The 15,622-nt window shown below is 32.5% G+C and overlaps 1 protein-coding gene and 1 long non-coding RNA gene across 2 annotated transcripts; one reads left to right on the top strand and one right to left on the bottom strand.

Moving 5' to 3' along the window:
* The first annotated feature begins 4,626 nt into the window (after positions 1-4,626).
* On the top strand, positions 4,627-12,328 carry LOC145103120 (bifunctional aspartokinase/homoserine dehydrogenase, chloroplastic-like). The gene is made up of 19 exons (XM_079040660.1): positions 4,627-4,781; positions 4,875-5,036; positions 5,508-5,578; positions 5,670-6,044; positions 6,124-6,212; positions 7,288-7,591; positions 7,669-7,721; positions 8,191-8,405; positions 8,473-8,560; positions 8,632-8,745; positions 8,831-8,929; positions 9,053-9,247; positions 10,214-10,296; positions 10,375-10,600; positions 10,684-10,829; positions 10,919-11,054; positions 11,153-11,236; positions 11,729-11,821; positions 11,911-12,328. Exons 2-19 carry the CDS (start codon positions 4,894-4,896, stop codon positions 12,157-12,159), a joined length of 2,763 nt encoding a protein of 920 aa, XP_078896786.1. The 5' UTR covers positions 4,627-4,781; positions 4,875-4,893; the 3' UTR covers positions 12,160-12,328.
* Positions 12,329-14,118: 1,790 nt separating this feature from the next.
* LOC145100499 (uncharacterized) lies at positions 14,119-14,923 on the bottom strand. Its single transcript, XR_013705084.1, has 2 exons — positions 14,627-14,923; positions 14,119-14,534 (listed from the first exon to the last, which is right to left on the bottom strand). It is a non-coding gene; the product is annotated as an uncharacterized LOC145100499 (long non-coding RNA).
* Positions 14,924-15,622: the final 699 nt, after the last annotated feature.

The following is a 15,622-nucleotide window of genomic DNA, read 5'->3' as shown; positions in this document are numbered from 1 at the left end:
TTAATAAAAGTGGAAAAACCAATAGATTAATTGAAAAGTGAAAGTAAGACATTATTTACAACATAAGTTAAAACCTAACCAACAAGACATTAAGAATTAAAAAAGAGTAATTTTCTGACATCAATTTGATCAACTTTATCAATGTCACATGCGTCTTTCTTTTGTCACTTCAAGAATTCAACCATATTAGCCTTTTGAAATTGTGAAGACCATATAAACATTCTATACGCAACTACACATCCTAACTTGGAAAATAAAAAGTCTACATAATAGCATAAAATGCATAAACTTTTAGACACTAGGTAGAGGTGGTGATATAACACAAAAACACATGTCACATCATCTTTAACACTATACTAATTACGTAGGAAATCATGTTCATATATATATATATATATATATATATATATATATATATATATATATATATATATATATATATATATATATATATATAGAGAGAGAGAGAGAGAGAGAAAGAGAGAAAGAGAGAGAGAGAGAGAGAACAGCTCTGGTTGATTAATGTCCATGTTACTCTCCGTCGTCATTATAACATTTCTTATCATAACACCAGGGGTGGGGCGGTGTCCATTAAAGGAGTTTGAATTATTCCTAGTATACAGATAATATCATTTGTGTTTATCATTTATAAGTGGTGTTTATCTTTTATCCTTTAGTTTAGTTTGTTATGGGTTGTATGTTAAGACTATATATTTCCGATTCTTCTTCTTTGTAATCAGATTGTGACGAACGAATGAAACAGTGCACTTTATCAGATTCTTTAATGACATTACCATGCCGTTTTGGGCTGTCACATTATCTATAACGGGGGTTTTTTGGCACCCATACACCGTAGTCTTAGAAATAACGTATGTTTAAGATGTTATAACACAATTGGACATATTTTACAAATTTTTTTACTTATTCTTTCACAATGACGACCACTGTTTTGATTCTACTTTTTACATTAAGTAGTATCATACATGTTCTCATGATATCTATTTCAATGTACTGAAAATGTTAACTAAATCAGTTTTTACTTTCAATTTCATATAATTTTTTATTTTGTTAATTCAAGCACGTAACATGAGTTTGGAAATGACATGTTGGTTGGGTATTTCAATACATTAAAGTGTCAATTCAATCAAACATTCCAACATAAAATAAAATACAAATAAACATATAAGTTTAGAAAACTAAAAATAGAAGAATTAGAAGAAGGTTTATAACATATAAAACAACTAAAAATCAAATTTAACTTCTAATAATTATATACGACGTACTTTAATCATTGCTTTCGTCATACAATTACACAAAATGGAGAAAACAACACATATCATTAAAAAGTTAAATTAAATGATTTAGAATGAGATAAGTAGTTTTGATATTTAAAACCATATATCCTAACGTATTTCTTAATATACTTCATCGTTACCTCAGACTTAGACTTGTTTGAATTGACATCTTAATCATTACCGATAACAGCCTAAATGTATTTACACAACAACATAAATGAGAAACAAAATATGAAGATTTTACTAACTTTAACACAACATCTAACAATAAATATCAATGAGAAGTAGATATGAGAAGCGAGATATGGGGAAGAGTAATTCATGTTTCTATTAAGGAGGGTAAAGGGAGTGAACTGACACTTACTTGGGTTACTGGTGGACAAAGCCTTGTTATCTACGGTTAATATGTGTTTTACTGAGATTTGCGTGGGAAATGGGGGAATCACATCAAATCATAAAGTCAAACTCACTTATCACTTTATGATTTAATATAATACTTTTATAAATATTGGATATTATTTTATGTAAATATGTTTTAAATACTTAAATTGGGCATAAAATAGAGGTTTAAGGGGTCTAAGTTATGAAAAATGCGAGTTTGGTGGGATTTCCGACGTCAAAATACCTTAAAATGAAGAAAAGGTCCGAAATGGTCTAAAAATCCGGAGTCAAATGGTGAGTTTCGGAGTCAGTCCTCAAGTTTCGGAGTCAATCCTCAAATTCCGGAGTCAAGTGCGAAGTCAACAGGTTCGGACCGAAGGTGCGAAGCTAGGCCATGAGTTCCGAAGTGGGTCAACAACTGTTCCGAGAATGCGAGGCTTCCGGAGCTACGAGGACTTCCGAAGCGAGATTGTCTGTAGCAATTCAAAAGTTCCAGATGCGAATTTTGTCCGGATGAGAGAGTATTCCGGAGTTAGGAGGCTCCTAGGTGCAAAAATGTCCGGTTACTTTAGAAGGTCCGGAGTCATTTAAGAGGTTCCAAAATAGGAGGTTCCGAACTAGGAAAAAAGGCTCTGAGAATGAATAGTGTATTCCGGAATGGGCTTGTTCTTTTGAGTTTTCTCATTTCATTTTGAGTTGTTTTCGACTAAGGGAGATACATAGAGAGATTTGAGATACATAGAGAGATTTGGGAGAGATCTGAGATACATAGAGAGATTTGAGATATATAGAGAGATTTAGGAGAGATAGAGAGATATAAAGGCTTTGTATTATAACAATACATGGTTCATTAGGAACCTTAATGTAAACTTTAATGTGTTAGCACAAGTCTTACAATAGTTGATGTTTACATGAGGACATAATTTCCTAGCTGAAAATGCTAGCTGTGACAAAAACCATACATTATATATCAAAAATAAAAGTCAACAAATGAGGAATGTCGATGCTATGGGCAAGTTGTAGGGGGGAGAGAGAGTAGTGGGTTTCATGGTGTTGCAAAAGGTGAGAAAGAGCAGCTGTTACCACCTCTATACTATATTTATTTTTATTGTTGCAAAAGGTGAGAGAAAGATAGACATGTGATATACATATAGGGTGTGTGGGATTGCTTTTTGAAATATCTTATTGACTTATGGTCTTTTCCAAAAACTCAATAAGTTAAAAAATGTTCGGTTAGGAGAAAAATGCTTTTCAATTTGGCTTCTTCGAAAGCTTAAAAAAAGAGAAATGGAAAAGTAAAGGAAATGTGACTTTTTGAATAGCCTTTGGCTTTTTAAAAATAAAATGATATTTTATACCCTCAAAACTCCCTAATAAATAAATTATTGACTTATTTGATTTATTTGTCATTTTACATTATAAGTTAAGCTAAACATTTTTTAAAAAACAATATATTGATTTGTTGACTTTTGCAGTTACAAAAGCTAATCCAAATGTTTTTTTAAAAATTCATTTTTCCTACTGTCATAAGTTAATAAATATTTTTACCCAATTACATTTTTAAAGTTAAATAAGCAAAATCCCAAACAAGCCTCTTTTTGTGTTGCTATTTCTAATAATTATAAAAATCGTCCCTATTTATGAATAAATGTCAAAATAAATCAGGCAATCTCGTCATTTTACTCATACTTAACGAAAGGGCGCTGATATTTCCACTACTTGTTTTCATCCATCCACAGACTTTATTAATAATTGACAATTATACCCTTTACTTAATTGTTTAGTGTATTTTAATTTAATTATTCCTAGGCTTTTTAGGAGCTGGGCTGTTTCAGTTTCCAAACCAAGACGCAACCCACAACACATTCATGAGGCTCAAATCTTCCTCATTTCGTTGCAATCTAATGAATTCACTTGGAATGTAGTGACCGACAGCTATGCTTCACATTTTCCCTTCCGAAACTATGTTGGTTCCACTGGTGATCAATCGATTCAATATTTCAGGCAAACACTAGGAGAACCGGCAGCAACGAACCAGTTCGTAGATCCCCTATTTCTCTTATTTGGATTTCCGATGGTTGTTCCCTTTTCGCCGATTTCTCAGATCCATTACCATTACGCCGGTGTACAAGTAACCTGAATGTGCGTGACATTTCCGGGTTGGACCAAAAGTTGTCTGTGAAGTAGTTTGTTAAGTTTGTAGGACTTTATTTCGGAGCCCCGATGATGCAATTGTTTAGCAGATTGATGTTTAGTAGTTTCTGTATATCGTCCACTAAAATGGCGTCTGTGTCAAGGTAGATAACACGCCTAACACACTCGAGTCAACTATATTACCCAAATAATTTAGGGCGTGGTTCAACGGGTTCTCGAGGGCCACACAAAATCTTCACGAAAAATGTTTCTAGTCAGTCATGTTAAGACTAAATCTCTCCGGTCACTGCATTCTGCATTCTGGTCCTTCAGACATACATAGGGCCGAAGATGATTGAAGATCACAACATCAAATTAAGGAGGAAAGTGGAAGAACGAGGTTTGTGAGGAAGAAGAAGTGTCGGGTTTAAAAATAATTAAATTTCTAAATACAGTTTATATTTAATAAAGGGTATAATTGTCAAATAAGTATCAAGTTATGTGGATGAATAAAAAAAATCAGGGGAAGAATCACCTCCCTTAACGAAAAATCTTGGAGGAGTTAGTCTAATGGACCACCGGTTAAACTTTTGGAAACCAAAGTGATGAGCGATGTCAAAAAAAAAAAAAACTTGGACTACAAATGTAAAGTGGACCAAACCGAAGGGGACAAAACGGTAACTTACTCATACAGAAATTCAAATCTTGTACGTGTCACAGCACATGTTTAATGTTTTTATTCATTTCAGGAAATAAAAATTGTGGTGTTTGATGAACTCTGGTAAGACATAATCTGGTCCCTTGATTATTACATTTGTGACCCTCTTATTTATGTGAGACAAAGACATAAGATAACTGGAGGCTGGATAAGCAGTATTTTTATAGAAGTTTTAGGGTTTATATGTAAGATCAGCAATCGGCTTTTTGCTGCTCACTCGCCGTCTTCCTCTGGTCGGGCTTCTGTTAGTAGCTGTAAGTGCATTCTGAAAATCTACAACATCAATCTAACAATCGCCAAACAATACCTTACTGATTCACCTCCACCTTCTTATCTTCTTGTTACAGTTTTGGTTGTTGAGAAAGAATGGCATTCTCGACTCCAATTTCATCATCATATTTACCTAGAGTCTACTCGCAGTTATCAGCACATGAAACAACCTCAGAGACAAATTCTAGGGTTTGCTTATCGAATGCATCCTCTCTCCTTCAACGCACTTTGACTTACAAGTAAGTATTTCACTTATGACTTTGTTATTTGATAGGTGTTTCTCGGTTAAAATTATCTTACTGCATAATTGCAACCAAAGAACCAGTTACATAGGTGTTTCTCGGTTAAAATTATGCATGTAACCTTTTGAAAAAACGACCTATTCATATCCCTTAGGTGTATACCATTCTCTTAAGGCTACTTTTGGAAGTTGCATCACAAACCAATGCATATTTTCAAGTGTTCATTGTTCTTGAAATGAGTATAATCTCAATTCTCAAGGTAATTAAGGTTGTTTCTACATATGTGAGTTTTTTGCCTCTTTGAGACATGCTTTCGCAACAGATTTTGTTGCACTTATTAATATACTATTCTTCAACCTCTTTCTGAGTGTTTATATAATCTATACACACTTTCTTTTTCACTTCCCTTTGAACTCCTCTTTAGCTGCTGTTAAAGTTCTAAAGTTATGCATGTAACTTGCAATTCAGAGCAGGTTTTCCTTCACATTTGGAAAGAAGAGAGTCCTTCAACTTCAAAGTTTCTGCTTCGGTGACAACAGGTCCACCTTTCATTCACCTTTTTCTCACATGTTTTCTGCTATTCTTTTTCGCCTATTTCATTTGTTCTTTTTCCTCTTATCATTTTATCAGATGTTTCAACAACCGAACTCCCTGTCACACCTTCAGTTGTCAAGGGTGACACTTGGTCAATCCATAAATTTGGTGGCACATGTGTGGGAACTTCTGAAAGAATCTATAATGTTGCCAAGATTGTTACAGAAGATAATTCTGAAAGAAAGCTGGTTGTTGTGTCTGCAATGTCTAAAGTTACAGATATGATGTATGATCTTATTGAAAAAGCACAATCACGTGATGATTCATATGAATTGGCACTTGATGCTGTTTTTGAAAAACACAAGGCAACTGCACTTGATCTGCTTGATGGGGAGGAGCTTGCTAGTTTCTTGTCTATTTTGAGCATTGACATCAGTAATCTCAAAGCAATGCTACGTGCTATTTATATAGGTTTTTACTTTTTTTTACCTGTTTTGCTAATTTCCTTTCTTTTATGTGTTTAAGTAATTATTTTCTTTTTTTCATTCAGCTGGACACGTGACAGAATCTTTTTCCGATTTTGTTGTTGGTCATGGAGAGTTATGGTCTGCTCAGATATTGTCATCTGTCCTCAGAAAGGTGTGGTTTTTTTTTTTCTGTTGAATATACTTGAAATATAAGTGGAATGAATGTAATAAGAACTGAATAATTTCTAAATTTTCACTTATAGCTTATATTTTTATTATATATAGGGATAATTACAAAAATGACCAAAATGGGTTGGCCAATATAAAACATGACCTCTTATTTCAAAGAGTCATTTGTGGAATTTTAAAAATTTGCGAAATTACTTTTACTTACAAAAGCTACAAGATCCTTTTTTTAGAAAAAATGTTTTCGATTTTTATTTTGTGAAATGGCATTACCAATTTGTAAAATATGATACATTTCATAAAATATCATTCTTTAAATTTTCTTTTAAAATCTTCTTGTTATTTATTTTTTTTGTGGTGGGGACCATTTATAAAAGGGTTAATCTCGTAAAATACTTTATATTTTTTTTTTCCGGTTTAAACCTCACATTTATTTTTTGCCTGAAAAGGACCTTGTATTTTTTCATTTTTTTTTCCAAAAAAACCCTCAAGTTTGTCTATTTTTTTCCAAAAAAAACCCTCAAGATTCTAATTGCTTCCAAATAAATCCTCAATTTTTCTCAAAAAAACCAGCTCATTTTACATTTTTTTGGAAAAAAATAACTAAAAGGCTAGATCAGGAAAAATGCAAGGTCTTTTTCAGGCAATTTTTTTTATGAGGTTTAATCCGGAAAAAAACACAAAATATAAGGTTTTTTATGTGATTAACCCTTTATAAAATGATTTCTCAATTCACAAAATCTATAATCGAAATGAGTTGCTGTAAGGGTCAAAAAGGTGGTAAATTTGTTAAAGAAACCCTACGATTTTGGTCATTTCTGTGATTATCGCCTATAAAAAGGGCATTTTGGTCTTTCAATAAAAGTAGAAAAAATAATTGAATTCCTTCCGTCCACCCCTCGGAATGTTCAAATCCATCAACCATGGAATTTGAAGGAAATCAATAGAACTGATTTCCATCCATTCGGCCATGGAATGGAATCTTGAATTCCATTTCCATAATTCCATCAAAATCTCTATTTTTTTTTTAAAAAAAAAATATTTGTTTCTTCCTCTATCAGGGTGGGGTGGATTGTAACTGGATGGACACACGGGATGTCCTGATTGTGACACCTGCTGGATCTAATCAAGTTGACCCTGATTACACTGAGTCAGAAAAAAGACTTGAGAAGTGGCTTTCACAAAATCCTTCAAAGGCAGTTGTTGCTACTGGTTTTATAGCTAGCACCCCTCAAAATATCCCCACAACTTTAAAAAGAGATGGAAGTGATTTCTCTGCTGCTATCATGGGTGCTTTATTTAGGGCTCGCCAGGTCACCATTTGGACAGATGTTGATGGTGTCTACAGTGCAGACCCTAGAAAAGGTGCAGAATCTTTTTACCTTTTTATTCAGATTAACTTGAAATCTTTCTCAACAACAAACAAACAAAATCTTTTGCAGTTAGTGAGGCTGTGATCTTGAATAACTTGTCTTATCAAGAGGCATGGGAAATGGTAAAAACTTATTCTTCTCTTTCTGTTTTATAAATTATAATCATACCCTTTTTGGGTCTTCTTAGAAGCTGTTTCTTTTTAACTTAATGAGTTAAGCACAAAATCTGGCTTAATGTATTAAGACACCAATTATGTGCTTCCAATATCATCATGTTAAAGTTGATCTAAAAGTAAAATGGTCATTTGATATTTTAGAGGTGTTTCATTTAAAAACAACTTATTGACTTTTTGAAAAGTCAATAAGTTAAAAAAGTGTTTGGCCAAATGAAAAGGACTTTAAAAATAACTTGTTCAAAAAGGAGATTTCAATAACTTTTCAAAACTCCTTATATAACAGTTTTTACCATAAAAACTAATCCAAACACACTTACATCATTAATGATTCAGTCACTTTATACCTACATGACTTAATGTGAAAAAAAAAAGACAAAACTGCCCCTTAATTTTGTTTATAACTTGGATGATGCAGTCATATTTTGGGGCAAATGTTTTACATCCAAGAACTATAATTCCAGTGATGAGATATGACATTCCCATTGTTATAAGAAACATCTTCAACCTCTCTGCACCTGGAACAAAGATTTCAAGATCACCTGTTAATGAAATTGAAGACAAAAAGAATTTGGTAACATATGTAAAAGGCTTTGCAACCATTGACAATTTGGCCCTTGTCAATGTTGAGGGGTGAGTTTTTCTTGCATTTTCTTTCTGTCAACTTTATCATTATTTATTTATTTATTTATTGTATCAGAACTGGAATGGCTGGTGTTCCGGGTACAGCAAGTGCCATTTTTGGTGCTGTAAAAGATGTTGGAGCTAATGTCATCATGATTTCTCAGGTATTTTATATATCACTTTACTAAAAACATAACAAGGGTAATTTGGTCCTTTTTTTATTGTTTAATTTCAGGCTAGCAGTGAACATTCTGTCTGCTTTGCTGTTCCTGAGAAGGAAGTGAAAGCAGTTGCAGAGGCATTAGAGGCCAGATTTCGTCAAGCTTTAAGTGCAGGGCGTCTTTCTCAGGTGTTGACTTTTTTGTTGACCTTTTTATAAAAAAAAACTTTCAACTACTTTTTTACATAAGATGTTAATTACATTTTTGGGACAGGTGGCAGTGATTCCAAACTGTAGCATTCTTGCAGCAGTTGGCCAGAAAATGGCAAGTACTCCAGGTGTCAGTGCAACTCTATTCAATGCACTTGCAAAGGTAACACCTTTTTTTTTTTTTTTTTTTTTTTAATTTAAGACACACACACACATATAGTATGACATGATATTTATTTATTAAATGTTAATTATAATAATAATTTGCTACTTCGTTGAAATTCAGGCTAATATTAATGTGAGAGCTATAGCACAAGGGTGCTCTGAGTACAACATCACTGTAGTTGTGAAAAAGGAAGATTGTGTAAGAGCCTTAAGAGCAGTTCATTCAAGATTCTATCTTTCAAAAACATCAATAGCTGTGGGTATTATTGGGCCTGGGCTTATTGGTGCTACTTTACTTAATCAGCTTAGAGAACAGGTATTTTTTATATTTTATATTTTATATTTATTATCTTAATTTTAAGTACTTAGCATTGCTTTTTTCATTCTGAAAACAATGAAAGAGCTTCTTACTTATCACCAGAGCCTTTTCAACAAAAGCTTTTTTTTTTATTTTTTTTTATTTTTTTTTATTTTTTAAATTAGATTGTAAATTTGAAAGCTGGGCCAAGTTTTACCCTTTTAGTTTAGTGTTAATCTAAAAAAAGACCTTATATTGTGTGTGTGTGTGTGTTTTCGGATTAAAGCTTAATTTTTTTTTTGGCCTGAAAAAAACCTTGTATTTTTCATTTTTTCGGAAAAGCCCTCAACTCTGTATTTTTTTTTTCCAAAAAAAACATTTGACCTTCTAAATGCTTCCAAATAAACCCTCTACTTTTTTAGTTTTTCTTGAAAAAACCCTCACGTTTTACAATTTTTTGGCAAAAAACGACTAAAAGAGCCAAATCAGGAAAAATGAAAAAAATACTAAGTTTTTTTCAGTAATTTTTTTTTGAGGTTTAATCCGGAAAAAACACAAAATATAAGGTCTTTTTTGAAATTAATCCTTTAGTTTATTAATTAAAATAGAATAGAAGTTGTTATTTTGTTTAACATCGTGTCAAATAGATATATTAGATATTCTGAAATGTAAAAAATGTATTTTTAAAGTTTAGATAAATGTAAAGAAGAGAAAATTTGAAATTTGACGACACTTTGAAATATATTAATATTAAAAATTAAAATTCTTGTAGCACTCATTTATAATTCTAAATTAATGAATTGAAAACATTTATGTCATTCTAATATTTTTTTCCTATAAATAAACTACCACTGCATAATTAAAAAAATTATACACCATTTAGTTATTTAAATTATATTGATTTGTACTGAAAAAGCGTTACTATAGTAGAAATCTGCTGAGTTGGCGCTGATGTGGCACATTTATAACATACATCTTTTGCAGGCAGCAGTGCTGAAGGAAAAATCCAACACAGATTTACGTGTGATGGGTATCCTTGGATCTAAGAAAATGCTGCTGAGTGACACGTAAGTTTCATTTGATTAAAAAATTCATTAATCATTACATATTAATAATTTTTAAATTTAAATTTGATAATAATGTAGGGGTATTGACCTTTCTACATGGAAAGAAGTTCAGAAGGAGAAAGGAGAAAAAGCTGATTTAGAAAAATTTGCTCAACATGTTCATGGAAATCACTTTATTCCTAACACAGTAATTGTAGATTGTACAGCAAGTACTGATGTAGCAGATCACTACCATGACTGGTTGCGAGAAGGAATCCACGTCATCACCCCAAATAAGAAGGCTAATTCCGGACCACTTGATAAGGTATCAATATAACTATGGAATGTAATCACTCATTCCATTCCATTGTTAACGAAGGTTTGGTTTGTATTATTATTAAATGGCAGTATTTGAAGCTGAGAGCTCTTCAAAGGCAATCATTTACTCATTACTTTTATGAAGCCACTGTTGGAGCTGGTCTTCCAATCATGCATACTTTACGAGATTTACTTCAAACAGGGGATAAGATTATACGCATTGAAGGAATTTTCAGGTGAATTCTCTTTCTTGTTTATATAATGTTAAAAAGACCATTATACCCTCCGTTATATTTTAATAATACATTTATTTATGTGATTGCAGTGGGACATTGAGCTATATATTCAACAATTTTGTTGATGCAAGAGCCTTTAGTGAAGTAGTGATGGAGGCAAAAGCAGCAGGTTACACTGAGCCTGACCCCAGGGATGATCTTGCTGGGACAGATGTTGCCAGAAAGGTATTTTTTATTTTTTATTTTTTTATTTTTTATTTTTTATACAAATATATAAATGAAAATTTGGTATTTTAAATTATAATGGTGAACTAATATTGCAGGTGATCATTCTTGCTAGAGAATGTGGTTTAAATCTTGAACTTTCAGATATCCCTGTTCAGAGCCTTGTGCCAGATCCATTAAAGGTGAGAATTTAATTTAATTACCTTTTTTTTTTTTTACAAAAAAACCATTAATGTTTAAAAACACACACATCAAGCCTGTGATTGTTTGAAAAAAAGGATAATATACTCTGCATAAAAGCAAACAATTGAAAATAATGGTAAGAGAAAAAAATTTGTAAGTAAATCACCCAAGGGGCAAAGTAGTCATTTTATCTGAAACGGATTAAAAACATCATAAATAAGGACAGTTATTGCTAAAGAACAAACACCTTAACAGAAGGACCAAAAATATAAATAAATAATAGTGTAAATTATTACACTTTTGCCTCCTGTCTTTGTTTCATGTTACAAAAATGGTCCATCTAACCTTTTTTTTTCATCCCTAATAAGTATATATGATCTGCAAACCTGTCTAAAAAAAGCATGATTTGTGAAATGACGAATTTACCCTCATTTTACATTTTGGAAGCTTTAAGCAAAAGCATAAATGTAAACTTTTTTGTTGAGTGTCAGGCAACTGCATCAGTGGATGAGTTTTTGCAGCAGCTACCATCTTTCGACACAGACATAGCTGAAAAACAACAAGCTGCAGAGGAAGCAGGAGAAGTCAGTAGCTTTTCCTTTATATCTTGTATAACTAACTGTATTTACCTTGTTATATATATACAGTGATACTGATACTGATACTGATATAGGTGTTGAGATACGTTGGGGTTGTGGATGTAACGAACCAAAAAGGAGTAGTGGAGTTAAGAAGATACAAGAAAAAACATCCGTTTGCACAGCTTTCGGGTTCTGACAACATCATTGCTTTTACAACAGAAAGGTACAACAAACAGCCTTTGATTGTGCGGGGCCCGGGTGCTGGAGCTGAAGTTACAGCAGGTGGAGTTTTTAGTGACCTGTTACGCCTCGCATCAAATCTTGGTGCCCCTTCATGTTAAGCTTTTTTTTTTTTTTGAATTTTGGTTATATATTATAATAAGGGGAATCCACTATCCAGCCTAGTTTCATCTACAATAAGGTGTTTAATGATTTTAGTTTAGGTGGAAAACTCACTGTTGTAATGGTGTTTTTTTGTTTTACTGAAAACAAATTGTCACATTAGGTGAAGGTGGGGCCTATACATATACCGCTGATTAGGTTTCATTTAGATAAATAAGGCTTATGGGAGATTGAGTGAATTTATGCTCACATGATAGACAATATTTATAGGGCTTATGGGAGATGATGATAATATGTTTTGATATAATGAATCATAACTAAAATAAAGAGGAGGTGGATGATATTTTTGTCTTTATAATAAAAATACGAAATGAAGCATAAAACCTTGATCTTTTAATCAATGAATGACCAATTTGTCTTGACTTAATTAAATCTCAAGAATTTCAATTTTGTTTATTTTGTCAACTAAACAAAAGTATTACAAAACTTACCTTTCAATTCTCTGTCTATCTTGAGATTTGATGGCATACTAAATACAATGAAGTTTGATATGACAAATCCAAACCTTCAAACACAACTATTACTGAATGAGGTCTCAAGAGGAAGATGTATTATCAGTAGAGTTGATGACATCACTTGGTATTATTGTAGAGTTACATCAGAGTAGAAATCAATTTTATTGCATTTAATTTAATTGTTTTGGTCGATTGTTTTGTAAGATCAACTGTTGTGGATAATCTGGAGTGGATGTGGGGGTTGTAACATAGTGTTTTTGTGGTAATGTTTGAAGCGAGTGGTTGTTTTATGTGGTCGTGCATGTAACTTAATCGGGTTAAATGCATGACTTCTACTCCTAATTCTACCTTGAAAGGGCTTCGATTTTGTTAAACCACAAATGATTTATCAAAATTTCCACATTTCTGAGAGTTATGGTTTATTTGAAATTATTACCTGAAACTGATCATGAAAAAAAAACCTAAAATATTTATTGACCTTAACATAGTACTTTCGTTTAGTACTGTTACATGTTGAACAAAATAATGAAAATGCATTGCTATTTCTTGTATTTGACAACATTACAATTGAATGTGCATTTTCAGCTCTACTCCAATAGTTTGCAACTTTACATATTCTAAACACATGTCCATAAAGTTGAATAATAATTAAATAATTAGATTGAATATGTCAACAAACTTAAGGATCATGATTGTTTTATCCTAAACTGTATAGGAAGAAAAAAAAATGAGTAAACATATTATTAAACTTGCATTTATTTCTAAATTACCAATTATATCATAAAATGTTCTTAGCACACAATTCTTCTAATATTCAAGAAATCTTATAGAAAAAAAAGACCATTAAACATTCTAACACATTCAAGAGGGGAATATATTTTAGACAATAAAAACATGACAAAGTAGAATAAATACATGTTAGTTGAGATCATTGGGCAACAAATTGCATCGACCTTACTGGTTAAGAAGGGAGGTGGTAGATAAATGTAAAAACCAAAAATATGAGATATGTTTATGTTTATAATTAGATTTGAGAAATATATGAGCAATCGAAAAACTTTTGTATCTTAGATTTACAACAGAAGCTCGGATATATCATGTTTTGAACTTCTACTTTCAGTTTTTTAATTAACTACTTTTGATTTCTCAACCCATATCTAAATAATCATATACTCTAAATAGATATTATCACCTACAAGGAACATAATTTCTTAAATGTTAAATTTTACAATCTATTTGTTTTACAATAGTAGACTTTTGTCAAACTTTGATGTATTATCAGTTAACCATCATCTACTGTAAAAACATACGAAGCATATAAGGAAAATAAGAATTTTAAGGGTTGAAATCCCCAACTAATTAGCTATCATTCCCTTGAACTACTCGAAACTATTGAAAAAACCAAAAAATAGACTAATAAAAGTGAGAAAAACCAATCAAAAATGACAACAATAAAAAATAACAGGTTAAGAGATGAGAGTAGTGAACTTGGGTCATACTTTCTTTCTTTGAGACATTACATCAAACACTTGGGGTGCAAGTTCTCTAAACCCGTAAAAAACCGCAAACATATCTATCTGTACTAACCTGGGGAACAAACAGCAAACCAAACGTTCTCAAATCTAGAAAACAAATTAAAAAGGCAACAAATCAGTGGACATACTGTAAACATGCCTAGTGATTTTACACAGGTTCTAAAGCTTTTAAGCCAAATTCCAACCAGAAAAGGGCCTTAGTGTTTTTACCCACCCTCTATCTTTCTTTTTCTCATATTTTTTTTCCTGATTTTTTCTCTTGTTCCCAGCTTTCAGTTCTTAACATGGGAAACACGGATTGTGAGCTTCATGCAATATAGATTCCTATATATTTCATAATAAAACAAATAAAAGAGTTTATTTGTCATATGTATTATAAAACTATGTATGCATATATTTGCGTATTTAACACTTACAAGATTGTGAGCTTCATATGATAGCTAGATAAAACCACAACGAGGACACTCACATTACACCTCATTAACTTAGCAAAACTCCTACCAGCTTAAAATACAAAAATCACCAGGACTATAAATGAACTATTCTCGAGCCATAAGTGTAACGCCCGGTTCCTGATATGTATTTAATTCGCAATTTGTTCATTTTTGTATAGAAACTCGACGAGTTGGAGGCCCCAAACTCGTCGAGTAGGGATGGATTGGGACGTGGGGTAAGAAGTCTACTTGACGACTTGAGAAGCCTCAACTCGACGAGTAGGCCTGGCAGAATGAAACCCTAATTTTCAGAGTTTTGCACCCTATTTAAACACCTTAACCCCCATAAGCTGGCCTCATCTACAACCTCCTTTGTCCCAAACCCTAGCCACGAAACCCTAATTCACTTTTGAGAAGTTTTGAGCCATTTTTGTGCATTATTTGTGATTTTGAAGAAGAAGATACTTGAAGAAGGAGCAAGGACATGTATGAGAAGAGTAGATCCAGAAGTTGAGCTTCATTTCTAGTTCATTTGAGGTATCAAGCTTCTACCTTGCCTATTGTATGTTTAGATCTAGTTTTTAGGAGGTTTTCTCCATGTTTTGGTCCAAGAATGTTGGTCTTTGGGATTTGGACATCCCATGTGGGCAAACTCTTTAGATCTAGGGTCTTTAAGGGACTTCATGGCATAAAAGTGCCAACTTTATGGCCATGGAAGTCCCATGCAACTTGTGGACCATCTTTTTGGCCCTTTTGAGCCAAGTAGTCTATGTATGCAAGTAAAGATAAGAACTTTACGTGACCAAACTGTCCCTAGAGTCCAAATCTATGATCCCTCAGCTTAACTTGAAGTTTTGATGACTTTTGGAGTTGAATCTAAGCCATTTTGAGTTAGGGCTATAGTTCATTTATTATAGGATGGGTCTTAATGGGTAAAGTCGAAAACTTTACCCTCCTATATGTGTATTCAACTCAGAT

This window comes from Lactuca serriola, chromosome 4 (assembly GCF_051521515.1).
Source record: "Lactuca serriola cultivar US96UC23 chromosome 4, Lser_US96UC23_V15, whole genome shotgun sequence".
Classification (NCBI taxonomy): domain Eukaryota; kingdom Viridiplantae; phylum Streptophyta; class Magnoliopsida; order Asterales; family Asteraceae; genus Lactuca; species Lactuca serriola.
Note: the sequence above shows the minus strand (reverse complement) of the source record. Positions and strands in the feature narration are given on the sequence as shown.